The sequence below is a fragment of the Acanthochromis polyacanthus genome, chromosome 2, assembly GCF_021347895.1.
Source record: "Acanthochromis polyacanthus isolate Apoly-LR-REF ecotype Palm Island chromosome 2, KAUST_Apoly_ChrSc, whole genome shotgun sequence".
Classification (NCBI taxonomy): domain Eukaryota; kingdom Metazoa; phylum Chordata; class Actinopteri; family Pomacentridae; genus Acanthochromis; species Acanthochromis polyacanthus.
The window spans coordinates 41,940,293-41,963,845 of record NC_067114.1 but is presented as its reverse complement, the minus strand read 5'-3'; the positions used below and the strand labels follow the sequence as shown (position 1 = coordinate 41,963,845).

The window sequence follows — 23,553 nt, the reverse complement described above, 5'->3', positions numbered from 1 at the left end:
TCAGCTGAATACTCTGATCAAACAAAACACACAAATAAATTAAAAAAAAAGAAACTAATGGATGTTTTAGACCCGGAAATGTGAGAAAGCAACATCTGATTATTAACATGAAGACAAGAGAGCACAAGTTTGGCTGGTCAAAAACAAAACACACAAATTGTTACTGAACAGATTAAAATAGAAAGTTACAACTTGGTAATAACAGAGTAATGATCCAGTATTAACAGTTATAAAATACATAATCCTACATTTGATGTCAAATCAAACGTTAAGGAATATGAAATACAAACAAAAGAATTTTTAATGTGCATGTAGAATTTGAATTGCTGTTTTCTGTGTCATTAGTACCAACCAAATTCACTTTCTCGCCAAATACTTGATGAAATTTATTTATCTAACTCATGTACAGCGTTCTTACGTCCATTTTAATACTTACAGAATTACTTCCACTAATTAGTGGAAGAATCACTTCCACTGATTTACCAGTTTAATCTTCATCATGGCATCTTACTGGACAGACTGGAGTATTATTTCGGCATCTCAGGCCAAGTGCTAAAATAGTTGAGTTCTTACCTGTCAGAGAGATCTCACAGTGTTTTCTTTAACAACGTGCTCTCTGAGTCCTGTGCTGTTAGGCATGGCGTACCGCAGGGGTCTGTACTTGGACCCCTGTTGTTTTCTCTTTATCTGACACCTTTGGGTCAAATTTTGCGCTCCTTTGGGATTTCTTTTCATTGCTATGCAGATGACCTACAAATATACATGCCCTTGGTCCCTCAAAGTGTCTTTGATACTGATAAACTCCAGGCCTGTCTCTCAGCTGTTAGGAGCTGGCTATCAACGAATTTCCTGCTCCTGAATTCTGCCAAGACTGAAATGATGGTGATTGGACCTGAAAGTGTTTATCCTCTGCTTGATGACTTCCTCTGTCTTTGGATGACTGTGCTATTCATTGTAAAGACAGAGTTAAGAATCTTGGTGTAGTCTTTGATAAAACCCTATCATTTAAATTCCATATTAAAGAGGTGACCAGATTGGCCTTTTTCCACCTCAGAAATATCTCTAAAATCAGACCAAGTCTGTCATTTCAGGATGCTGAGGTCCTAATTCATGCTTTGGTTTCCTCATGGTTGGACTATTGCAATGTCCTTTTATCAGGTCTGCCAATGAAGAGCCTTCATGGTCTGCAGATGGTTCAGAACGCAGCAGCTCGCGTTCTGACCAGAACAAGTAAATACGAGCATATTACTCCAGTGCTGGCCTCTCTGCATTGGCTACCAGTTCATGTTAGAGCAGACTTTAAGGTGCTGCTACTAACCTATAAAACTGTTAATGGAATTGCCCCGTCTTATTTGTCCAGCCTGCTGAATCTGTATGCCCCGCTCGGGCTCTCCGTTCCCAGAGGACTGGACTTCTGAATATCCCGTCTGTAAAAAGATGGTGGGGGAACGGGGTTTTTCTTTCCGGGCACCTACACTGTGGAACAGTCTGCCTGCTGAAATCAGGCAGGTATCTTCCATTAATGTATTTAAAACTAAGCTGAAGACCCACCTCTTTTCTTTTATATATGAATCTTAAATTGTTTTAACTGATGTCTTTTTTTATTGTTCTGTTTTTATTGTCTTTATCTTTATCTGTTTTTATTTATCTGTTTTTATTTCTGTGTACAGCACTTTGATGGAAAGCGCTTTATAAATAAAGTTATTATTATTATTATTATTATAAAGTTATCATACTGTGCAAATTTTCCTAGCCTGTATGTTGCCTTTTTTTTTGTATTACCTCAAAAATAGATAAAAATGAGACACTTGTAGTTGTCACTACCCCAAAAAGAATTTAACTGTTTTAAACCATAATTTTTGAAAAATTACTTGATATTTTGCAGATTTTCCCCATTTTGTTAAATTAGTCATGATAAAAAGAGTATTCGTTTTTCCATTTTAACCCTCAAATAACAGGCCAGAACTGTAAGCAGTGTCCACATAAAAAAGTAATTCATTCTTTTACAGTGTCTATCTATAAAATGTCACTATTTTTACTGTATTTGAGTCAGAAAAAATAATCTATTTACGTTTGAAGAAAATTTTATGTATATTACAGAGTGAAACATTTTAATTATCAACTGTGATTTTACAGATTTTCCCCATTTTACCGAAATAGAATTGATATCTCGTAAAATGCAGAAAAAAAATATTAATTTTACTTGTTGACTGGATAAAAATAAACAACAACAAAACAGGCTAAAATTGTAAACAATGTCCACGTTAAAAATCTATTTTTCAAATAGTAATCTGTTCTTTTACAGTGTAAGACCATAAAATTACACTCTTTTACTGCATTTAAATCAGCTTAAGGTTTCATTTTTACAACATATATTTGCAGGCATTCATCATTTTTACAGTTTTTTAACATATTTTTAAACATCTTTATTCATATTATCCTTGTTGCCAGATTTTCACAATTTTCAATACTTGACAGATTTGACTCCCTGCATTTTTTCCCCTCAACCCTAAAATGAAATTAAAGTCGATGGGTGGTTATTTTGACACACAGGTAGAGACATAGTGCAGACAGGACTTCTTAATGTTTCAGGAGCACTGGGAGCGATGCATCGGTACAAGAAGATTATTTATAGAGCTTAAAACAAATCAAGTACAGTTTGTGCTTCTTAATCGCTCCTTGCATTGCACAGATCTCTATGTAAGGATCACTTATTGCAGCCAGGGAAGACTCCAGGTTTAATTCTGGTGTGCAGTATAAAGAAATGCCTGAGATGTGATGAGAAGTTTTCACTACATTTGCTGCTGCTTTACTGCAGAAGTCCTTGAATTTGTCGCAAATCAAAAACTAAACAAAGTTTCTGTTCAGTTCTTGGTCTTAACGACGTCCGAATGTTTCGTTAACAATGTTCCATTTGTCTTCCAAGATCCGGTTTGTGTTTATGAAGCATTTACTGAACAGAAAGAAACTCTTAAATTCATGTAATGAAAGACACAAAATGCTTTTCCATTCTCTGGTCAAACGTTTTGAAAGCGGCGGCGTGCTGGTAGAGAGATGAGAGCGGCTGGATAAACAACTGTGACACCGAGGTTATCATACTCAATTAAGCCGCATAGCCGAGATAGAAACAGATCTTTTGTCATGTGCAGGCGGAGAGGCCGAGGGCAAGGCGACGTCTCATGTCGAGTGGCTGCTGTTAACTCTCAGGGCAAACACAATTGACACTGTGTGCCAACTATAACAGCTGTAGTACGTCTGAGTGAGTCGGAGTGTGTGTTAGTGTGTGTGTTTGTACGCCAGAGGTTTGCGTCATTTGGGTAGAAGAAGAAGCGCTGGCGCCAACCGATGGTTTCACGGGACAGACGGAGAAATTCCACAGGATTAAATAAAAAAAGAAGAGAAACCCTCCTCAGATACTCTGTTGGTGAAGAAAATATGTGTGACGTCAAATATTCGGTTGTGATTCTACATATTTAAAAGGTGGAAACATTTTCATGAGTCTAAAATCTGTTTGACGATTATTAGAAATATGTATTTTTTCTCTCTTATTTCTCAACATGGCCTTGAAATTCACAAGTAATTAAATAAGTCACTGTTTTTATGAGAAACGAGGAAAAGGCTCAGATTTCTTGTTTTGTTTTTTTCCTTTGCATACATGGAAAGCCTATTTTTGTCCTACTTTTATTCCCCTTTCTATCTCTATTTCCCCAAATGATTCTAATAATAAGATTAGTTCAACTTTACTGATCCCTCACTGGGGAAATTTAAATGGTAAAGATCCAATAAAGACAAAGCACACCTTTAACATGTACAGATGAGGCATGATGGATTTACAATGGATATGTGCAGGTGTGATGGGTAGTGTACCCAGCTGAAGAACATAGGGTATGTAAAATTGTACTTTTTAACAGAATAGATGTGAAAATGTAGCTGTTCATTGAATTTATAGTAAGTACAGTATTGAGAGAAGTACTCAGATCTTTCAGTAAAAACTAAAATGTAAAAAAAAAGTCCTGCATTGATCATCAGACTTGAGTTAAAGTACAGAAGTAATGTCAGCCAAATTGCCTCTCAGCAATGTGTCACTAATGCAATATAAGGTTAGAAATATACATCAATGCATGTATAATTGAGTAGTATTTTAGTGAGATGGAGCTGATTTTGAACTACTTTCTGTACAGTTAATTTGGCAAAACAGCCATGTCTCTCTAAACTAGAGTTCAGGCCCCAACAGGGAATCAAAAAATGCATCTTTATATTCTGATGTGTAACCAAATGACTTTTGTTTTTGCTCTAAAGTCTAAAGAATAAACCATTTTTTGGAGGTGGGGCCTTGTATTATGGGATTTTCCTTATTTCTACTGCATTTTGGATGACAAGAACTTCAACGGGATGGCATCTTTTTTAAAAACCCAGCTACGACATGTCAGTGTAATGAAAACATTTTAATCTGTGGAGTGCTTTGGTTTGGACAAATTTCTTTTCCATTTTCACCAGTGAGCACCTGACTCAAACATTTAGAAGACCTTTCGATATAGAACATGGCTCCTATCACTAACTAACCAAACAACCCCCAGTTAACTCAAAAGGCCTATGAACCGACCTATGATGATACCAACTTGTCACTGTGAGCAGGTACACCCTTATTCATGCAAACTTTTGGTCTTAATACAATTTGAACTGATGAGTTGAATAAAAATTTCCCTCCTGCACCATTGTCATGAATAATGAAAAGACCTATAGAGACCAAATCTGTTTTTTGCACCATGCTGTAAACTTGTTTATTTCTGCTGTAAAGTTGGACATTTTAACATGGACATCTATGGAGATTGACTTGCTTTTGGATCCAGCCTCTAGTGGACATTAGAGGAACTGCAGTTTGTGGCCCTTTCACATTCTACATTCAAATCTGCATTAATTTAATGGCCAGTTTAGAAACTTTTCTTTTTTTAGAGAAATAAATCAGTCAATTATTTGACGTCTTTAGGTCTCAGATATTTAAATAAAACCCTCAGATATGTGATACTTTTTTTTCTTTTCTTTTTTTTTTTAAAAAAGGTCCACAGGCTAAAGTGCTTTATTGTGTTTTTTAAATGCAAAATCTTGATCTAAAAGTGTAACTTCACCTCACAAATAAATATAGTGGAATAAAAAATGTGGAAATAATTTGCCTAAAATGGAAATACTCAGTAAAGTACGAGTCTCTCCCAGCTGTTCCACAGTGTTCTGGTTTATTTTCTGCTTCTGTGGATGTTAAAATTAGGTTCTGTCTTTATGTTTGCCACAATCTTCGCAAAAAAATTGGGACTGACATTAAAATTTGAGGTTAATTGTTCATGTTATACATAATTGACGCAAAAATTTAGACAAGTAAAGTGCTAACACGATGTCCACATGTGAAACAGTGCAACACCAAAAAGCAAAATTGGTCTTAAAAGTAGATCATCAGTAGCTGTTACTATATTTAACATGTCATTTTAATCTTAATTAAAGTAATAAACATGATGGACTTTATCACTTCCTTTTATTTATAGACAGTATTAAACGGGTGAAAACTGGATGATAAAAGAAAATGAAATAATAAAATTTAAAGTAGCCCTTCTTCTTCTCCAGCATTCTGAGGTCTTACAGTCTGTTAAATGACTTTGTGGGACTCTGAAGGCCTTTTGGAACAACTTCTTCCAGTTTTTCCTCCTACATTATCATAATATAATCCCAAAATTTACTGCAAGCAGCAGCAAAACCAGAAGTGATTACATTTAGCTGCATTAGACCACACAGAAACAACTCCATGGTTTATTCATTGTCAGATTTTAGCATCCAGCTGGGTCTCAGCTGTAGAGCCAGTTCATAGTGCAGCCTGGGAAACACTACTTCTTTTTTTTTTTTTTGGTTTGAATCAAGTTTTTGCCAAACCTCCTGCCTCTCCCAGTGTGGCCTGTTGACCCTCCCAGTGCTGCGGTTGGCAGCATCCTGAGCGCCGGCTGCACCCTCGCAGCCAACACCGCCATAATGCTCCCCATATGGCAGACAACATCTCCTGCTGAGGGGCTCCTTCATTTCTATTTATACACACAGTGTAATAAAGGGCTCAATTGAATTAATCAGCTTGAAGACATTAATCAGACATTAATGAAGTATTAACCTCTGCACTGCACTGCTGTTCACAGTGTCTGCCTGCCTGTTTACATCTCCAGTCGCATCGACCTGCTGCTCTGTTTCTTGGACGGTTTATCCGCTGATAGCTGAGGATCTCATGCTTTGTGATTAAAGCCGAAGCTGCTGTTTAGATTTTTCGCATCTTAAGCCAAAACAAATTCAAAATAACAGGCATTTATTAAAAGAAAACAGACATTTTCAATACAAATATATCATTTATTGGATTCCTCCAGAAACATGGTGAATCTGTTGAGCATTGAAGCTCTCTTTTGGCCTTGAGTTGTGCAGTTTGACAAAAAAAAAAAAAGTCTTATGTCCACTTATTTCTATCCTTATTTTCAAATATGAAGTTCAGTAAAAAGCTCCAGAAAAAAACAAAAAGTACACATTTACCTATTTATTTCTACCAGTTTATGTATAGGTACTTCTGCTTTCTTTTTCTAAATCTTATCACTTATGGCGTTAAGTTTGCCATCATACACAGAGGAGAGCATCTCATTAATAAATGACATTTCTTCATGTGTGTTTGTGTGTCTGTTCTTCACTTTTCTTAACAACTGTTAATTGGATCCACTTCACACTTAGCAGGTGCATTTTTGGAAACCTAAGAAAATGCAGTATCAAGTTTGAAGTAGTTTGGATCAGCGGTTTTCTAGAAACGATCATCAACATTGGGATATGTGCATGCACAACAGTTACATCGCAGAAAATGCTAATTAAGTCAAGCTTTTGCTGCTTGATGCTATAATAATACTCATGGCTCTTGTTTTTCAGAACTCATCTACAAGTGAAGTCTGTCTGATAGAACATAGTTCACTTTGATTTAGGGGTTCAGCGATACTCTTTAGTTCTTTATGAAAAAAAATGCGTCCACAAGACAGAGTCTGTCAATGTGCAAGACCCACATGTGCTCAGCAGAAACAGTGAAAAGGAAGATTTGGTCGCTTTGAGTGAAATATGTCGGCCGATGTTGACCAAAAACATGTTCCAGTACGCAATGCAACACTTCTAATTGGTTTGACCATTTAAATGGGCACCACAAAGTGCCAGATCTGAAGGTCGTTTCAAGCAATATACATATACATATGGATTCCTTTTCTGGAGTTACACCACATGAGAAAGGTTCCAAATGGCTTTTTTTTTTAATGATTTTTTAATTTCTGTGCAGATGCACTTCCCTCACAAAAATACTCCAATCAATCCAGAATGATTCATTCTTTCCAAATACAGTTACTCATTCATCTGGTAAAAATCCCTTCATTTTTTCAGCTCAGACTATTTAGGGCAGAAAAACTGAATACTGCAATTTTTCTGAATGACATTTTAGACCCAGGAGGACACAGAATGGTTCTAGTAAACAGTTTAACAAGGGAGTTTATTAACTCCAGAGTGTGGAAGCTGAGGCTCTCCAGACCAGACAGGGACTGTAGCAGGTGGGAGTTTGGCTGTTTTCAGGGGTTGTGTTTGGGTACAAGAAGTGACCAGAGACAAGCTGACTGACTGTCAGATGAGGAGACTGGCATGGCTGAGGAAAACTGAGAGCCTGAATAGCACAACGTGCAAACTGATTTAGTCAAGGCATCGCAATCACACAGACAGACCAACTGATCTGCTGAAGGCTGGAGGGTGGAGACGAGTTTAAATGCTGCAGAGGTTTGATTGATGAATGGACCTCAGGTGTGCAGGTTGATTGGCAGCAGCAGGAGAATGAGATGCCACAAAACACACAATGAACAAACAGAGGACCAACAAAAGACTCCAGAGGCCTGAAAAAAGAAGCAAGTTTAACATACCAAGAATATTATTTTATTGTCTGGCTTCACTAAACCAAACAAGTCTTAAAAATCTGCTATTAACTCAGTGAGTCAACCAGAGTTTATGACCATGGATGTGAGCAAACAGAAGACCAAACATGGACAGGACTACTGGCACCAGAGTGACAGATTGTGGGATACATGCTTCATGCATAATAATTATTATTTAAAATAAAATGTTGATCAAAACATTTTTTCCCACAATTACAAGAGACATCAGTGAAAAAAATAATACCAAAAAATGAGACTTCAGATTCATTTTAACTGTTTTATTTGAGATTCAGTTTGGTCATCGGGGGTGGGACAAGAAAAAAAAGGCCATTTTAAGGGGAACTCCAGATTTATTTGGTATTTTAAAAATATTTTCAAACATTCTTTTCCTCTAGTGTTTTTAGAGTTGGTCTCAGGACAAGTAAACAACAAGTTAACACAACAACTGCATGTTTTTATATTTTGTACATGGACTATTTGAAATTTGATGGGTGGGACGTAAAATGTCCTCCAGTTCTGGAATGACCCATAGACTGAAAGTAACACAGCTGCAGCTAAGGTAGAAGGGGAAACTGCAAACACCTAGCCTAGCCTAGCCGCGCTAGACAACCCACGGCAACGAATTTAATTCTCTGCCAGGGTGGGTCTAGTTACCCTGCATAGAGCTCGAGGCTGGATTCTCCTAAAACTGGCCGCACCAATCACCATGAAATGTAGAGTCAGAAGGCGGGCGTAACGAAGTGACGACAGAGGCGTGACGATTCTGACAGAAACAACCAGCACACAATAAACAGTTATCTTTCGACTCGGCTTTGGCCACAGCCCTTAAAGATTTGAAGCTAAAATTCAACTTGAAAGATAAACAAAGGACGGCACTGAAGTGTTTCATTGAGAAGAAAGACGTATTTGGACTTATGCCGACGGGATATGGCAAATCTTTAATATACCAGTTGGCTCCGTGGCTCTGCTGGTTGGGAAGCTAATGGGACTTAGCCACAATCCACCGGTGCTCTCGGAACTACGTCAGCCTATTCGTTGCGTTGATTGGTTGTATACCTACCCAATTGATGCAGAGGGATTTGATAGACAACCTTTTAGCCCGCCTCCCTCCCTGTCGAGCTTCCCTAGACCCTTGTGCCGTCAGAAACATGGGTATAGCGTGGCTAGGCTAGCAAACACCTGCAGACTGTGTGAATATATGTTGATAGGTTCATCAATATAGCTACCACATTGTTAGTACATGAGTAGATCTGACTTATAATTGCAATTGCATAATCTATTAAATGGATGTGTTGCTTAGATGTATTGTAGTGGTTTGTAAGATGGTTTTAGTCTTTTAGCTGCAACCGAATTCAAAATGGTAAAGGTTTGAATCCCATATCAAGGCTACAAGTAAGTGTGTAACTTTTTTATTTCTCACATAAACAACAAACCTAGCAGGCTAAAAACAGAACAACTGCTGTAGCCAAAGTAAGTAAAGAAAACTGCAAATGTGCCCTTAATACGCTTATTAATATCCCTGTCCTTTTGTGAATACATTGTATAGATGTAGGATTCTTATTCACAATTGAAGATTCAGTTTAATTATCATCATGCATCACCAGATTTTATATCCATCGTGCGTACAGATGTGGTCCCTTACTGCTGCTCACAAAACAGACATATTCTTTAACAAATAAATAATGATGGATGAATTGATTCATCTCCCATTTAGTCTAATTATTTTGATGTGTAAGACAGTTTTAGTTTTGGTCTTTCAGCTGGAACCTTGGTGTTTAGGAACAAATGAAGAACAACTCTTGAAACATCATTCGAACCAATGAGTACTGCAAGTCTTTAAAGGTCAACAAGTCCAAGGCTTTTGTGTTTGAATCAGTTCCTGTTTTTGGATTATATCGCTCTACAAAGGCTTTGAAAACGCTTGCAAATTTAAAAAAGTCTTACCTTCTGCTCTTACTACATGTGGACCGAAGCTCTGCAGGATCTTCAAGGACTGATGATGAAGAGAACAAATTTGTCAGTAGGAGGTGTTTTAATATGTCTGTTATCTTGAACATAAGCTTCTCAATAACTTTGGCATGAAAACCCAAAGTTAAACCTGAAGTTACGTCAATAACCTCAGATCCTTCAGGCTCTGGGTAAAATCATAGCAGCAGAAACACTGGAAATGAAGCAGAAGCATGTCAGGACCGTGTCAACTCCAGGGCAAGTCAAAGAGGTTAACAGGGTCAGCTGTTTTTTGATCTTTTTTAAATGATCAAATATGACACCTGAACCTGAAGAACAGCTCAGGAAGATCTGGCAGTTTGACCTTTGAGCTCATTTGGTCGCATTTAGCATCACTTTAAATTGTTTAAATTCTAATTTCAGACTCAATTTTTGTAGAGTCTGAAGATGAAAAACATTAATCTGCTCCAGCAAAGTCAGAACTTTAATCATCAAAAGAAAATGCGCCTGGAGACATTTGGCTGTCAAGGATTCTGATTGTCCGTTCGCAATGTTCTTGATTAGCGAATAATGGCACAATGGCGCCCGATAGCTGTAATTACGCTAATGCTCTAAACTCCACACAATTAATCAATGAGGCGCTTCCAAAACGGAGGCGAGAAAAGAGAGAGGGAAAATCAGGAAGGAGGTAAATTATATACCATTAGACAAATGTAGCTTTTGTCTCAGCGGTGATGTAAAGAAACAATGGAGGTGCTAATCATCGGCGCTCATTCAGGAGATCCACTTGTGATAATCACGTATTGTTACCGGAGGTCGGAGGGTCAAATCTCTCCCGGTTCAATCAGCTCTTAGAGATTTCTTTAAAACTCAGAAAATCCAGCCTGCGGGGGAAAATAATTAACTTGAAAAATAATTAGCCGGTGAACATTCAATTTAATTTAATCAGGTTTTACACTGAATTGAAAGTGAAGCGGCGCCTGTCTGATTTGCAGGTGACATACACAAAAGCTGTCAGGAGCCACTTATCTTCCTCAAATAAACCCCCGCAAAAAATAATGTAAACTGCTGCGATAAAATATTTAGTCTGGGAAGATGTTAAGTGAGACCACACGGGACCGATGAGCGCATGGAAAGCATGAGTCTGATTTAGAGAATTATTTCACAGCAACTCTACTCCGTGCCAAATGAGCTCCAGATTACAATAATACCACTGGCGGGCAATTAAGTCCATATAAACACATGCATGCAGGGAAGCTGGCATCGGGATGAACCACACACACTCCATTCTCGCAGGTCGATCTGTCAGCCTTCACCGTGTCCTGCCCCGAATCCATCAGCGGCAGGCGAAGGCTAACCTGACAAACACCCAATATCACCAGCAGCTGCCTGGCCAAGGATAATTAATACAGCCGGCAATTTGGCAGCGCTATAAACGTCCTGACGCTGAGACATGACTGGCAGAGAGTCTATCGCTAACACAGAGGGCAGGAGAGTGGAGAGACAATGAGAAAGCTCTGATAAACCAGGAAATATAACAAGAACTCACTGTGACAGACACATGGAGGCTAATTGTCTCTGTTGAATCCACTTTAAAGACACTCCCGTGTTCATTTTCTGCACAGGTGAATAGCTGTTGGAGCACTTCCAACGCTGGTATGTGCATACGAAAGTCTCTATGAGCACAAAATCAGAACAGAAAATATCAGACTCTTTGCTGAGATGTCAATTCTGACTCCCAGGATGCATTTCAGTATTAAACGTATCCTTCTCTGCTGTAACACCAGCTGAAGCTAATGAGTATCATTATATTGAACATAACCCTGTAGTATTGTTCAATTACCCGGGAGACTCCAGATAAACTCCATTACAACTTGATTTGATTATAATACTAATTACTCAGCTGCAAAATCTGAAATAGTAATTAGCTGCATTACTTAACGGTTAACTCCTGTTCTGGGCTCATGTGTCTCGCTTAATGTGGTTAGATAAGGATGGCAGTTTTTGTGGAGAAACAATCCTGATATTGTTGTTGGTTCAGTGTTTGTATAGAACAACATTTCCCATGCTGCCAAGAAAGAACAGATGAGGAGAAGTAGTAGAAATAATGAAAATTACTTTAGAGAGCACATGTGGATGAAACCAATATATGATGATGATTCCCCACCGTGCCGAGCTTGTTGTTTTAACAGGGGTTGTGGTTATTTCAGTGCAAACAAAATAAAATCGTTGCTAACTCTTTACATGTTTGAAATTTCTAGGGCTGGCCCGAATAGTGGTTTCTGGTCTCCGGATATTCGGGACCTATTAAAGACGAATATCCGAATGTTCGTTTCGCCCCGTAATGTTCGGGGGGGGGGGACGGACGTCTGGTCTCCCGGACGCAAATTTTGCACACTGCCTTCGTTTTGTCTTCAGTTAAACTGAAGAATTCCCAAACAGCAGAGGTCTTCAGCATCTTGTCTTGTGTTTATGCAACTAAGTGAAGCGTGACGTCAGAGTCGGCAGCCACCCGGCCACTCGTGCGGTGGTAACAAACACGAATGGAGGAGCCGAGATGAGCTGAACATGGCGGGATGAGCCGAAGTGGGCCGAAGGCGAAGGGAAGAGACGAGCTCTGAATATTTTCGTCTGGGGGGAGGAGGGGGTGACCACATAGACATATGTGTATATGTCATAGACATATGTGTATATGTTTATGTGATCACACGACGGGATGAGCCGATATGAGCCGATGTGGGCCGAAGGCGGAGGGAAGACAGTAACGGCGAATATTCGGATACCAAAATTAATATTCAGATACCGCCCTGGCGAATGAATATTTGGATATTCGGGATATTCGGATCCAGCCCTAGAAATTTATACTCCATTTTCAGGGTTACCATGGAGACAATTACTGTTCCATCTAATATATGATTGGTTGGCTGAAAAGGAGCAACAGTAAAGCAATGAAATAATGGTATAGATGTCGATTGGAACTGCATTTTTGGTACGTTACAAACACAATCCAGTTGAAAATTGGTTTTCCTCAAAACATAATTGGTTACTGAGAGTAGTTGTAGAGAAGCATAATTTTCTGGAGGCTGGGTTGGTGTAAAGGGAGTAAGGCACTGTGAAAGAGCTTCAAAACTAATTTTTAGGGTTGAGGTTTGAGAGGCTAAAGGAAAACGTGAAAATTTGCACACTCATCCGAAGTGGTGAAAAATTTGATATTTTGTGGGATTTACGCATGTGTGTAGCAAAAAGCCTCCCTAGCACCCATTTGTAAAAACAATAGACCCCACAGGACGTTTCACTTACATCTACTAAATTTGGCAGGCATATGTAGCACGTCAGGACCCACAAAAAAGCCTCTTGGAGCTATACCCTAAACCCAACAGGAAGTCTGGCATTTTGAATGAACTTTGCGATTTTTGGCCATTTTTGGTCATTTTCAGGGGTTAACTCCAGATCAGGGGTAGGTCCAAGGCACCTCAAAGGCTAGTCTATACAACAGGCTTTAATGATGAAAATTAGCGAAAGCAGTCCATGGAATTTTGATGGTTTGAAATGAAACAGGAAGTGCTGTCTAACTACCCTGTACACACTCCACTCTGCCTCAGACTTTACATGTTTGATCAGAGTCCTGCCCTGATGACATCCATTTGCTGCTATGCATTTACAGTCATTGAGGCAATGGAAGAGGACATGTTTCACACTTTGATGTACTATTGTTAGCTGGTTGACCATATTAACCTCACATGTGGTGACATAAGCCTAAAGACATGTGACGTCCTGACATGTGGGGATGTGAGGGCCCGTTCAACGCTGCTTGCAGCTTTAATTAGTGAGCGTGATGCAAATATTGAATTTGAAACTGTCATCCCCTGTGAAGAGAAACTACAATTCTGCAATGAAACTAACAAATGTATACAAGTCAACACGTGTGCGCTACCAGTGTGCCAACATGCAAACACTCATTAGCATGTCACATTCAGAGCTGGTAGCATGTTGCCTCTTAGCATGACAACAGTCTAATGATTTCCATGTAACATGACATGTTTGCATGTCGACGTGTAGATTTAGCCTGATGACAGGAGGGAGTTTAGAGCTTTACTGACAGGATACAGCGTACGAGGGTCTATATTAAAGGACTGAAAGCTGCAGAAACACAACCTGCGCCTTCACACAGGGAGAATAAAAGTGCTCGTATGAATTCACACCCACACTAAGAGGCTGCAGAGCCAGAGCAGCCATGTCTCCTCCTGCTCATCTGTGGCCTATGTTAATATGATTAGACTGGATTATGGTAATGTGCAGGGGGATCTGGTGGGTGTGGGGCGACGCTTTGCTGCTCTCGTTTCGGGGAATAGTTAATTGGTTGGGCTGCTTTGATGTTGTGGTGATGAGAGAAGGGGGTTGGTGGGAAAAGACTGGCAAAGGCGCCCAACAACTCAAGCCCATTTTATTTTTGGCCTACGAGGGATCCGAGCTGGCGAGCGGTAAAAAGGAATGAAACCTGATGAAACCAATGAGAAACTGTGCAGATCCGGAGCTGAAACACTGTGAATATTCAGACAAGTGTGGGAGAAGCACCGGCCATATTTCTATTCTCTCCCACAGAGTGTGGCTTGTTCATCTCTGGTCGTATTGAGTTTTGTTTGTGATCTGTCAGATCTCATACCTGTGATGTGTTTTGGTTAATAATTCATCAGAACTGGTTGAAAATGTCCTGAGAGATGCTGATCAGCTTGTTGGGTTGTTGGCAATGTGAGTAAAGTCAGCTCCAAACAGAGCTACATGATACTATTACACAACTAATCCAAACTTTATCAGCCATAACATTAAAACCTACAGTTAAGCCCAAAATTGAAATTATGGTGATTTTTTTACTTGACAAGTAGGTTGTTGTACTACCTTTCCTAAATGTTTTACAGCTGTTACACTGCAAATTTCCCCACTGTGGGATTACTAAAGGCTTATTTTTTTCTTAACTGTACCCAATATTGTATAGTGATGGTGTTTTTGGTCTGGAGCAATGTTTAGTTGTGTGATATGTGCCAAAATAACATCCACATAAAAGCCAGAACCCAAAGTTTTGAGATGATCAGTGTTATTCACTCCAGCTGTCAGTGGTTTTAATGTTGTGGCTGATAATTTTTATTTCCAGCCTCCACAGGTTCAGAGGTCAGTGTGCAGAAAGATGCGCATTTTAACTTTAACAGTTTTTATTTGCACAGTCACAGCAGGAAAAATCTGCTGTAGTTTATTTCCATCTGTGGGTCAAGATTTGTAAGTGTGTTGCTCTCGTGGCCTGAAAACAGCAGGGCCAGCAGGTGTGCTGCCTGTAGAGCAAAACACCTGCTGGGACACTGAGACGTGCAGATAAGCAAACATTTATATACTTTGTAAATAAGTATTCAAATGGCCTTCATAAGTAGGCCAAGCCTGCTCGCAGCTGTGTCGAGTACCTGATCCAACCAAGAACAACATTAATATTTACATAACTCGCTTATACAAATGCATGTTTGCTCATGTAAAAAGAGCAAAATGCAAATGTGGCGGTTACTTGACAGCAGGGGCTGAAAAAATAAGCAAATGAGAACAGCTGTAAAGCATATCTGGTCGTCAGTGATCACAAAGGCGCACTGAGAGTTCCCTTTATGTGGCAGAAAGATGCAAGTGTATCAGCAAGAAAGCAGAAAATGATCATCACGTGAGCAGCGAATGTGGACTCTCGGGCTGGCCCGAATAGTGGTTTCTGGTCGCCGGATATTCGGGCCCTATTAAAGACGAATATCTGAATATTCGTTCCGCCCCGTAACGTCTGACGAGGGGGGGTGGGGGGTGGCGGAGATGGCCCAAATATTCAGATCCATTCGTCTGGTCTCCCGGACGCAAATTTTGCACACTTCCCTCGTTTTGTCTTCAGTTTAACTGAAAAATTCCCAAACAGCGGAGGTCTTCGGCATCTTGTGTTTATGCAATGAAGTGAAGCGTGACGTCAGAGTCGGCAGCCACCTGGCTATTTGGGTGCTGGTAAGAAACACGAATGGATGAGCCCGATGACCCGAACACGGCGGGATGAGCCAAAGTGGGCCGAAGACGAAGGGAAGAGACGAGCTCTGAATATTCCTATTTTCATCGGGGGGGAGGGGGGGGCGATCACATAGACATATGTGGATATGTTTATGTGATCACATGACGGGATGAGCCGATATGAGCCAATGTGGGTCGAAGGCAGAGGGAAAACAGTAACGCCGAATAATGGGATGGGGGGGGAATAATGGGGGTGGGGGGGGGGATACCAAAATTAATATCCGGATACCACCGTAGCGAACGAATATTCGGATATTCTGGTCCAGCCCTCGTGGACTCTGCTCACATTAGACTTGTTAAAGTCATACATTTCTAGCTTTTTACTTTAAAACATGATTTATATTTACAGAATCAAATCTTAGAGATGTGACCAACTGGGCTGAAAACTGAAGCCAGTGTGGAAGAGCAACAAAACTGCAGTTCCTCAAATGTCCACTAGAGGCTGGATCCGAAACAAAGTCAGTCCTCATAGACCTCCATGTTAAAATGTCCAACTTTACAGCAGAGATAAACAAGTTTACAGCCTGGTGTAATAAACTGTTTTAGTCTCTACAGCTAGTTTCCTTGTTTATGACATCAGTACAGGAGGTGAATCTTTACATAATTCCCACGCTGCATTTCTATTAAGATTCAAAGTCCTGCATAATTAAGGGTGTAGCTGCTCACAGCCAATTCCCCCATTGAGGAAAACAGTATGGATGTACATTTTTATATCATTCACCTGTTTTAATTGTATTAAGGCTTGAAGGAATGTAAATTGTTGCTTTGACTGACAGTTGAGTGCTGTCTCATCCTTCCACAGCCCCACTTCTGCTATCTTTGCTCATTTTTTTGGATTTTCCAGGCATTAATCAGGGTGAGACAACACCAAAATGTTGGAAAACCTCCAGCTAAAAGACTTCTGTTTGTTTTTTCTTTTAACCCTCTTATCGTAAAGTTCACTGGCTGGTCTAGAAAGCATGTTGTCTTATAAAAATATCAACAAAATTACATAATTTATCAGCAAGAAACTAGAAAGAATTGATGAATTTTCTCACAGTCCTCAAACTAATCATTTGTGACGTGCCATTCCATCTAAAATAATGATCAAATCTAAGCTTACAATCCTGGTATTTCATCAAAATCTCCTTCTCATTTAAAAAATTGCCAAAACTAAAGAATTTACTTCAGCCACATTCTGTAAAAGATAAAAAATTCTGTGATCCAACACACAAACATGAAGCTATTAGTGAATCAGCTGCAACCAACAGTCGTTTTAAAAAAAAAAAAATCAGGGAAATTGGAAACCACTTGGAAAAAAGTTGCACATGTGGATTCTATTTTTTATGTTGCTTTTCAGTTTTTGTAAAAAGAATAAAGAAATTTAACTGTTGTTTTGGTATTTAAAAATGATTTGTCATCATAATTAGTTTTATGCATAAAGGACTTTTTTTCTCCCTCTATCCATGGGGGAATATTTGGATACCAAAACTAATATCCGGATACTGCCGTAGAGAACGAATATTCGAGATATTCGGGTCCAGCCCTACTGGTCACATTTCCTGGTTAAAAGAAAACCCAAGATGGAGTTTCATAAGTAAAAATCTTGCAATTTTATTTGCATATAAAGGCAGCTAAATATATCACAATGAACTGAAAGAGAGAACTAACATTTCCATGAAGAGGGATACAATCAGAGAAAGAGAGCGAGAGAGGAACAGAGCACGAAAAGAGCATTTACAGCGGCAAAGTTGAGACAACTATTGGCAACATTTTTTTTGTGCTAGCAAGATTGCATTTACACACAGTGCAAAATTAGAAAAAAAAAAGCAATAAAACACAAATACTATCAGATTTACACTTTAAAAAGACAACTTAACCATGTTTAGGCAGGCGTGTTGTTGGGAACAATCAGCACCTGTTGGATTGTGACCGACAAAATTTTCCTCTCTCATCCGAAATGAACGTCTACTGGGAGAGTCGATACAAAAACATGAAAGAAACTTCTGATGGGAGCATTAAAGAAACATGGCGATCATACAGGTGCACAGAGAAAAAAAATGCACCTCATGTTCTTTTTTTTCTTCTTCATCAAACACAACTTTTAGTACAGATGTTTTACAACATGAATATATAATATATATACTTTTTTATACATACATTTTCCAAATTTGATGAGAAATGGGATGATATAAAGTGAATTATTCAGGCTGTAATTGGATAGCTTTCTGTCCCTGCGTTGGTCAGGTGTTGTTTTGCGGGGATGATGGGTAATAAATAAGGACTTTTCTCTGAGCTCGCAGAGAGTGGGGCTCTAGCTGAGAACATTAAAGCTAGTTTAAGGCAGCGTCCCTGTCAGCCAATATGAAAAGAAGAAATAAAAAGAAAAAAAAAAGAGAAGAACCTAAACACAAAATATCAGATGACACAACATAAAACAATGGCATCCATTGTCTGGCCGAACCAAACATAAAGAAATTGTACAAATTCACAAAGCATCATTTATCTTACAGATCTGACCAATATTTATCAAGAGCAAGATTGTTTAACCACAAAATCCCTCAGAAAAGGAGAATACCGGTGTCAGCCAGGTTTGTAACTTCACATTTCACTCAAACTACGGACTTTTTGACACATATTTTTCCTTTTTTATAATTCAAACTGTCCAAATTAACTGCTGTCAGCGAACAAAGACATTCAGCAAAGGTGGAAATTTCTTCATGGTGTGGTATGAAAGTCCAAAAAAGGAAAATTCCTTAGTTCTTGTGAATTATTATTTAATTTGTGGCCACTAAAAGAAAAAAAAAAGATCCATTTGAGATCATGAAATAAGATGCAAAGCTTTGTGAGCTGAGCTGAAATCGTCACCGTTATTCTCGGCTGGTGTTCTGCACTAATTCGACGTGTTTTTGCGTGATTTTTTCCTTGCGTGAAATGAAGCAGAACTGACAAAATAAAAGTTTCTTCATGGTGCATCTCGCTTGCTTAAAGTTGTGTTTCATACTGAACATTCTGGAGGAAAAACAGGCCCGGATATCTGCAACTCTACCGACTGTAAACACACACAAAAAAATAAAAATCAGGAGCAGGACTGTTGGCACAAGCTTGAAAAAAAAAAACCACTAGAAAAATAACACCGGTATTCTCCTTTAACGCTCCCAGACGAATAACCCAACCCGACGTCTCCAAAGCTCGTCTCATTTCAATAATTCCTGGCTCTCTTGTCCTCCCTAAAGTTTAATTGCTTTAAACCAACTGCTCTGAGGCGGAGGAACCTCATTTTGTCGGGGAACCGAGGATGCACAGTCGGTGAAAATGAGACGAGCCTCAAGTCTTCCCAACAACAGCTTATAGAGAAGACCAAAAGTTTTGCAAAGAAACACTTAGGCCGTTTCTCAATATATGTACTTGCGGACTTGTGTAATGTCATCAGTTGGAGACCAAGTTCTGACCCAATTCAAAGTAAGGATGAAATACTCGGATGTGTTCTCGCTCCGCCCACATTATCGAGGATGCATCAGGATCGGACTTTTGTGGACTCTGATGGTTCTAATGTGGTTAAACAGAGATACAAGTAGTCTTATCTTACGGTCACACTTTAGCCTCAGTATAATTTTTTCAAGCATTGACAGGAAAATCAGTTTGAAAGAAGTTAATGTTCATAGCTTGATATTGTTATTTAATGTACTCGATCCCTGACTTTGTACTTCTGAATTACTGTCTCGTCTGTGTGTCCATGTATTTAAGCATTTTTTTTGCAATTAAGTATTTTTCAACTCTATTCAAAAAATAAATTGTCTGACATGAATGGTTTTCTTTAGGGGGCTTTATAGCTTTTAAGATAGTTGAAAGCAGAGAAAGAGACAGGAAAAGTGGGGGAAAGACATGCAGCAAATGGCCATGGGTCAGACTCAAACCCAGGGCCGCTGCATTGGGGACGACAGCCTCTGTTTATAGGTCACCTGCTCAAACAATTGAGCTAACTTGGTGCCTGGCTGATATGAATTGTTGAAGCCAGAACTTAATTTTCCACTAACCCGTAACCTGTTAGGTCAGATGCTGTTTCTGTTTGAAAAGGTTTCTGCTTAACTACCCGACAGGCAGAAGAAGAGCTCACCTGTGTTCAGGTTCTAAGTGAAATACTCTGTCATTAAAGACTGATGTTCAGAGCATACAGTGAAGTATTGATGTAAAGTGTTTTGATGTTTGTGCACCAGTCAGAATATAAACCTCTGGATGTTTGTGGACAAACAGCAGCTGTGTATGTAGAATGTAGACTAATGTATTTTTAGCAATGTTAATATTAAGTGTAAACCCATCCATTCCTTTTTCAGATAAAACACGTCCTAGAAAACAGTCCTTCATTATGTGGTATAATCGACAAGGTTTAATATTATATACACACACGACTGTTCAAAAGTTTGGGGTCACCCAGGCAATTTCATGTTTTCCATGAAAACTAACACTTTTATTCATGTGCTAAAATAATTGCACAAGTATTTTCTAATCATCAATGAGCCTTTCAACACCATTAGCCAGTCCCTCCAGGAATCTGCGATGTTGCGATCGCGCAATTTCACGCGAAATCAACCAATCTCCGCGAATTTTGCGCGGCCTTGCAATTTTGTCCAATCACCGCAACTTTCCCGCAATTTTGGCCCGCCACCCGTGAGTTCAACCAATCATAGCAGCTCCCAGCGAAAACGTAATGCGCGTATGTCACCGAATTCACTTCCTTGTTTATGGTTTGAAGATGCAGACGTGCGATACTAATGTCTCTCATTTACCAACAAAAATTACTGCTGAAGACCGTGATAAACAATTCACTGATGTTCTTCACCAAAGCGGAGCTAAACTGTTTTACACCCGTGCAATACTTTGGTGGAATATTTTAAAAAAAAAAAAAAAAAAACGATTGATACACACTTTTTTAAACATGAAACGTATTAGAACGGCTGAAATGATCAGACAACAGACCAGACAAATCACCATGATGGAAACTGTTGCATCCAGATCCGTTAGAGCACTGAAAGAAAGAAGGTAAATTAGATTAATTATTCCACCAAAGAACACGGCGGAGTCATGTGACGATCAGTGTGTGTGAATCCTTCCTGTTACAAACATCACTCAAAAACAGACTCAGGGATTTAAATGAAGTTTTCAGGGTCGGTCAGAAATGACACAAGGACCAAATGATTAGACTTCGGCAGTGGTACGGCTTAAAGTTTGGATCCACGGATTTGTTCAGGATTTCCCATTGAGGTAGCGGCACGGTGTCTGATAGCGGCACGGTAACCATGGCAACAAGTGAACGCTACCTCAGTGGCTTGCTGACGATCACATCATTGTGGTCCTACAACAAATCTACCACTGTGGACGTATCGGAAATGGCACAAGGAACAACTGATTAAATTGTGGGGGTGTTTCTGAGTCCCATCAATTCCTGTCGCCCCCTGCATATTAAACCAGTATCTGGCTGCTGCTAATGTCCCACCATAGTGCACCAGCTTTTGTGGAAATGGGTCAGAACGTTAAATAATTTCAGAATAAATATTGTCAATTACAGTGTTGAAACATGTTCTACAAGCTGGAAAAAAAATGCAGCTTTTTAGCAATTGTCACTGTCTCCCGCAATTTTATCACAATAAATAAGCTTAAAACATCGCAACATTTATCGCAATTTTTTAGAAAAGCTGCCGCAAACTCAGGCATTTTCGGCCGCAACAATCACGAAAAATGCCCGCAAAATCCTGGAGGGACTGATTAGTTAACACAATGTAGCATTAGAACACAGGAGTGATGGTTTCTGGAAATGTTCCTCTGTACCCCTATGGAGATATTCTATTGAAAATCAACTGTTTCCAGCTAGAATAGTCACTTACCACATTAACAATGTCTAGACTGGATTTCTGATTGTTATCTTCACTGAAAAAAAAGCTGCTTTTCTTTCAAACAAGAACATTTCTAAGTGACCCCAAGCATTTGAACAGTATTGTAGCCATTACCTGTTTTTATATTAAAACCTAATCTGAGTAGATGAGAGGAGGTGGTGACGTCAAGTACACCGGTGTTCCAATTAACCGTGATGCATTCTCAGGGATCCGTACTGCCGAGTCTGTACTTGCAAGTCCGTACTACTTGGTATTGAGAAACGGCCTTGGAATTGTTTATTTTTATTTGTTTTTAACTTGACATTTATAGAAAAAAGAAGTAGTTTATCCACCCCGTGACCCTCCCAGCCCCCTGGTCCTCTGGTCTCAGGAGCTGGACGGGTTGGGCAGGTCGAACACGATGGGAGGGTTGGTGGGCTGGAAGCTGACAGTGCAGGTCGACGCGTTGATGAACGTCGTGTAGCCGTCTGTCATGATCCCGTACCCTGGCGAGGAGACAAACGGGCATCAAAAACAGGAAGCCAAGAACAAACCACTCCACAAATTGCTCCAGTATGTTCTATTTCTAGAAATTCACAACTTCCATTCATCAGTTGTTCCACATTATGAAGCAAGTCAAGGGTTTCATGGAATATGGGGATAAAGGATGCCCTTTCTGCAGATGAAAAGCATGGTGAAAAGGTTGGAAAACACTGGAGATTCCATGAAAACTTGAGAGATCATCATACTGGGAAAAGATATGGTTGTAATTCAGAGCATAGACGGGTTCATTCAGATAAAAATGTATTGGGGAAGATTTCTGTCAAGCAAACATTAAGAGCAGCTGTTAAAGTCACTGCTGATCAGCAATCAGGTATCTGAAGCCTCTGGTACCTCTGGAGTGCCAAGAACCTCATGATGCAGGATCCTTAAGAGACTTGTAGTTGTGCATAAAACTGGATTTTTGCCACCCCTGACTAATGCTCACAAGGAGAAATGTTTGTCTGGGCTCAGAAATACTTCAAGACCAGTTTTCAAACTTTTTTCCCCATTGATAAACACCGTGCTACACTGGATGGTCCAGATGGATGGACCCATGTCCTAACAAGGCTGCAACATTAACAATGAAGTAGTGGAGTGAGGTTTTAGGCTGGAATAATGGGGAGTGGGCTGGTAGATTCCTTTAAGGTGCTAAAGTGACCTCTGCAAAATATGTGGCATTCCTAACTGATCATTTCCTGCCATGGTATAAAAAGAAGAACTGGGGCTTCTGCAGTAAAACCATTTTCATGCTAGACATGCGCCATCCCATGCTGCAAAGAACACCATTGAGAAAATCCTGGTGTGGCCACCATCATCCTCTGACCTCAACCCTACTGAGAACACGTGGAGCATCGGTACAAGAAAGATCTATGAGGGGCAGTATACCTGAAAACAGCAGCTCTGGGAGGCCATTCTGGCATACACAAATGAAATCCAAGCAGAAACTGAACATGAACTCTCAAGTTCAATGAATGGGAGAGTTGTGCAGGTGATGTTCTAAGAAGGGCTCCTATGCCAACATGCAACTTGACCTGTAAGATGCTTTGGATTGAAAGAGCATTTATTCTGACAAAAAATATCTCCTAATGCAGAAAATAGAACAGATTACCATCAGAAATATGAAAATCTGTCAATTCTCTCAGTTTCTGGCTCTGATAAATGGTAGAATTTGG

At 39.5% G+C, this 23,553-nt stretch overlaps 1 protein-coding gene across 2 annotated transcripts in view; it reads right to left on the bottom strand.

The window, feature by feature from the left end:
- Positions 1-17,557: 17,557 nt before the first annotated feature.
- mpped2a (metallophosphoesterase domain containing 2a) overlaps positions 17,558-23,553 on the bottom strand; it is a 103,557-nt gene continuing 97,561 nt past the window's right edge. For both annotated transcript variants that reach the window (XM_022207443.2, XM_051940889.1), the window contains one exon: positions 17,558-22,344. In XM_022207443.2, coding sequence (XP_022063135.1) covers positions 22,226-22,344 — 119 coding nt within the window. In that variant the 3' untranslated portion in view covers positions 17,558-22,225. The remainder of the gene's footprint in view (positions 22,345-23,553) is intronic.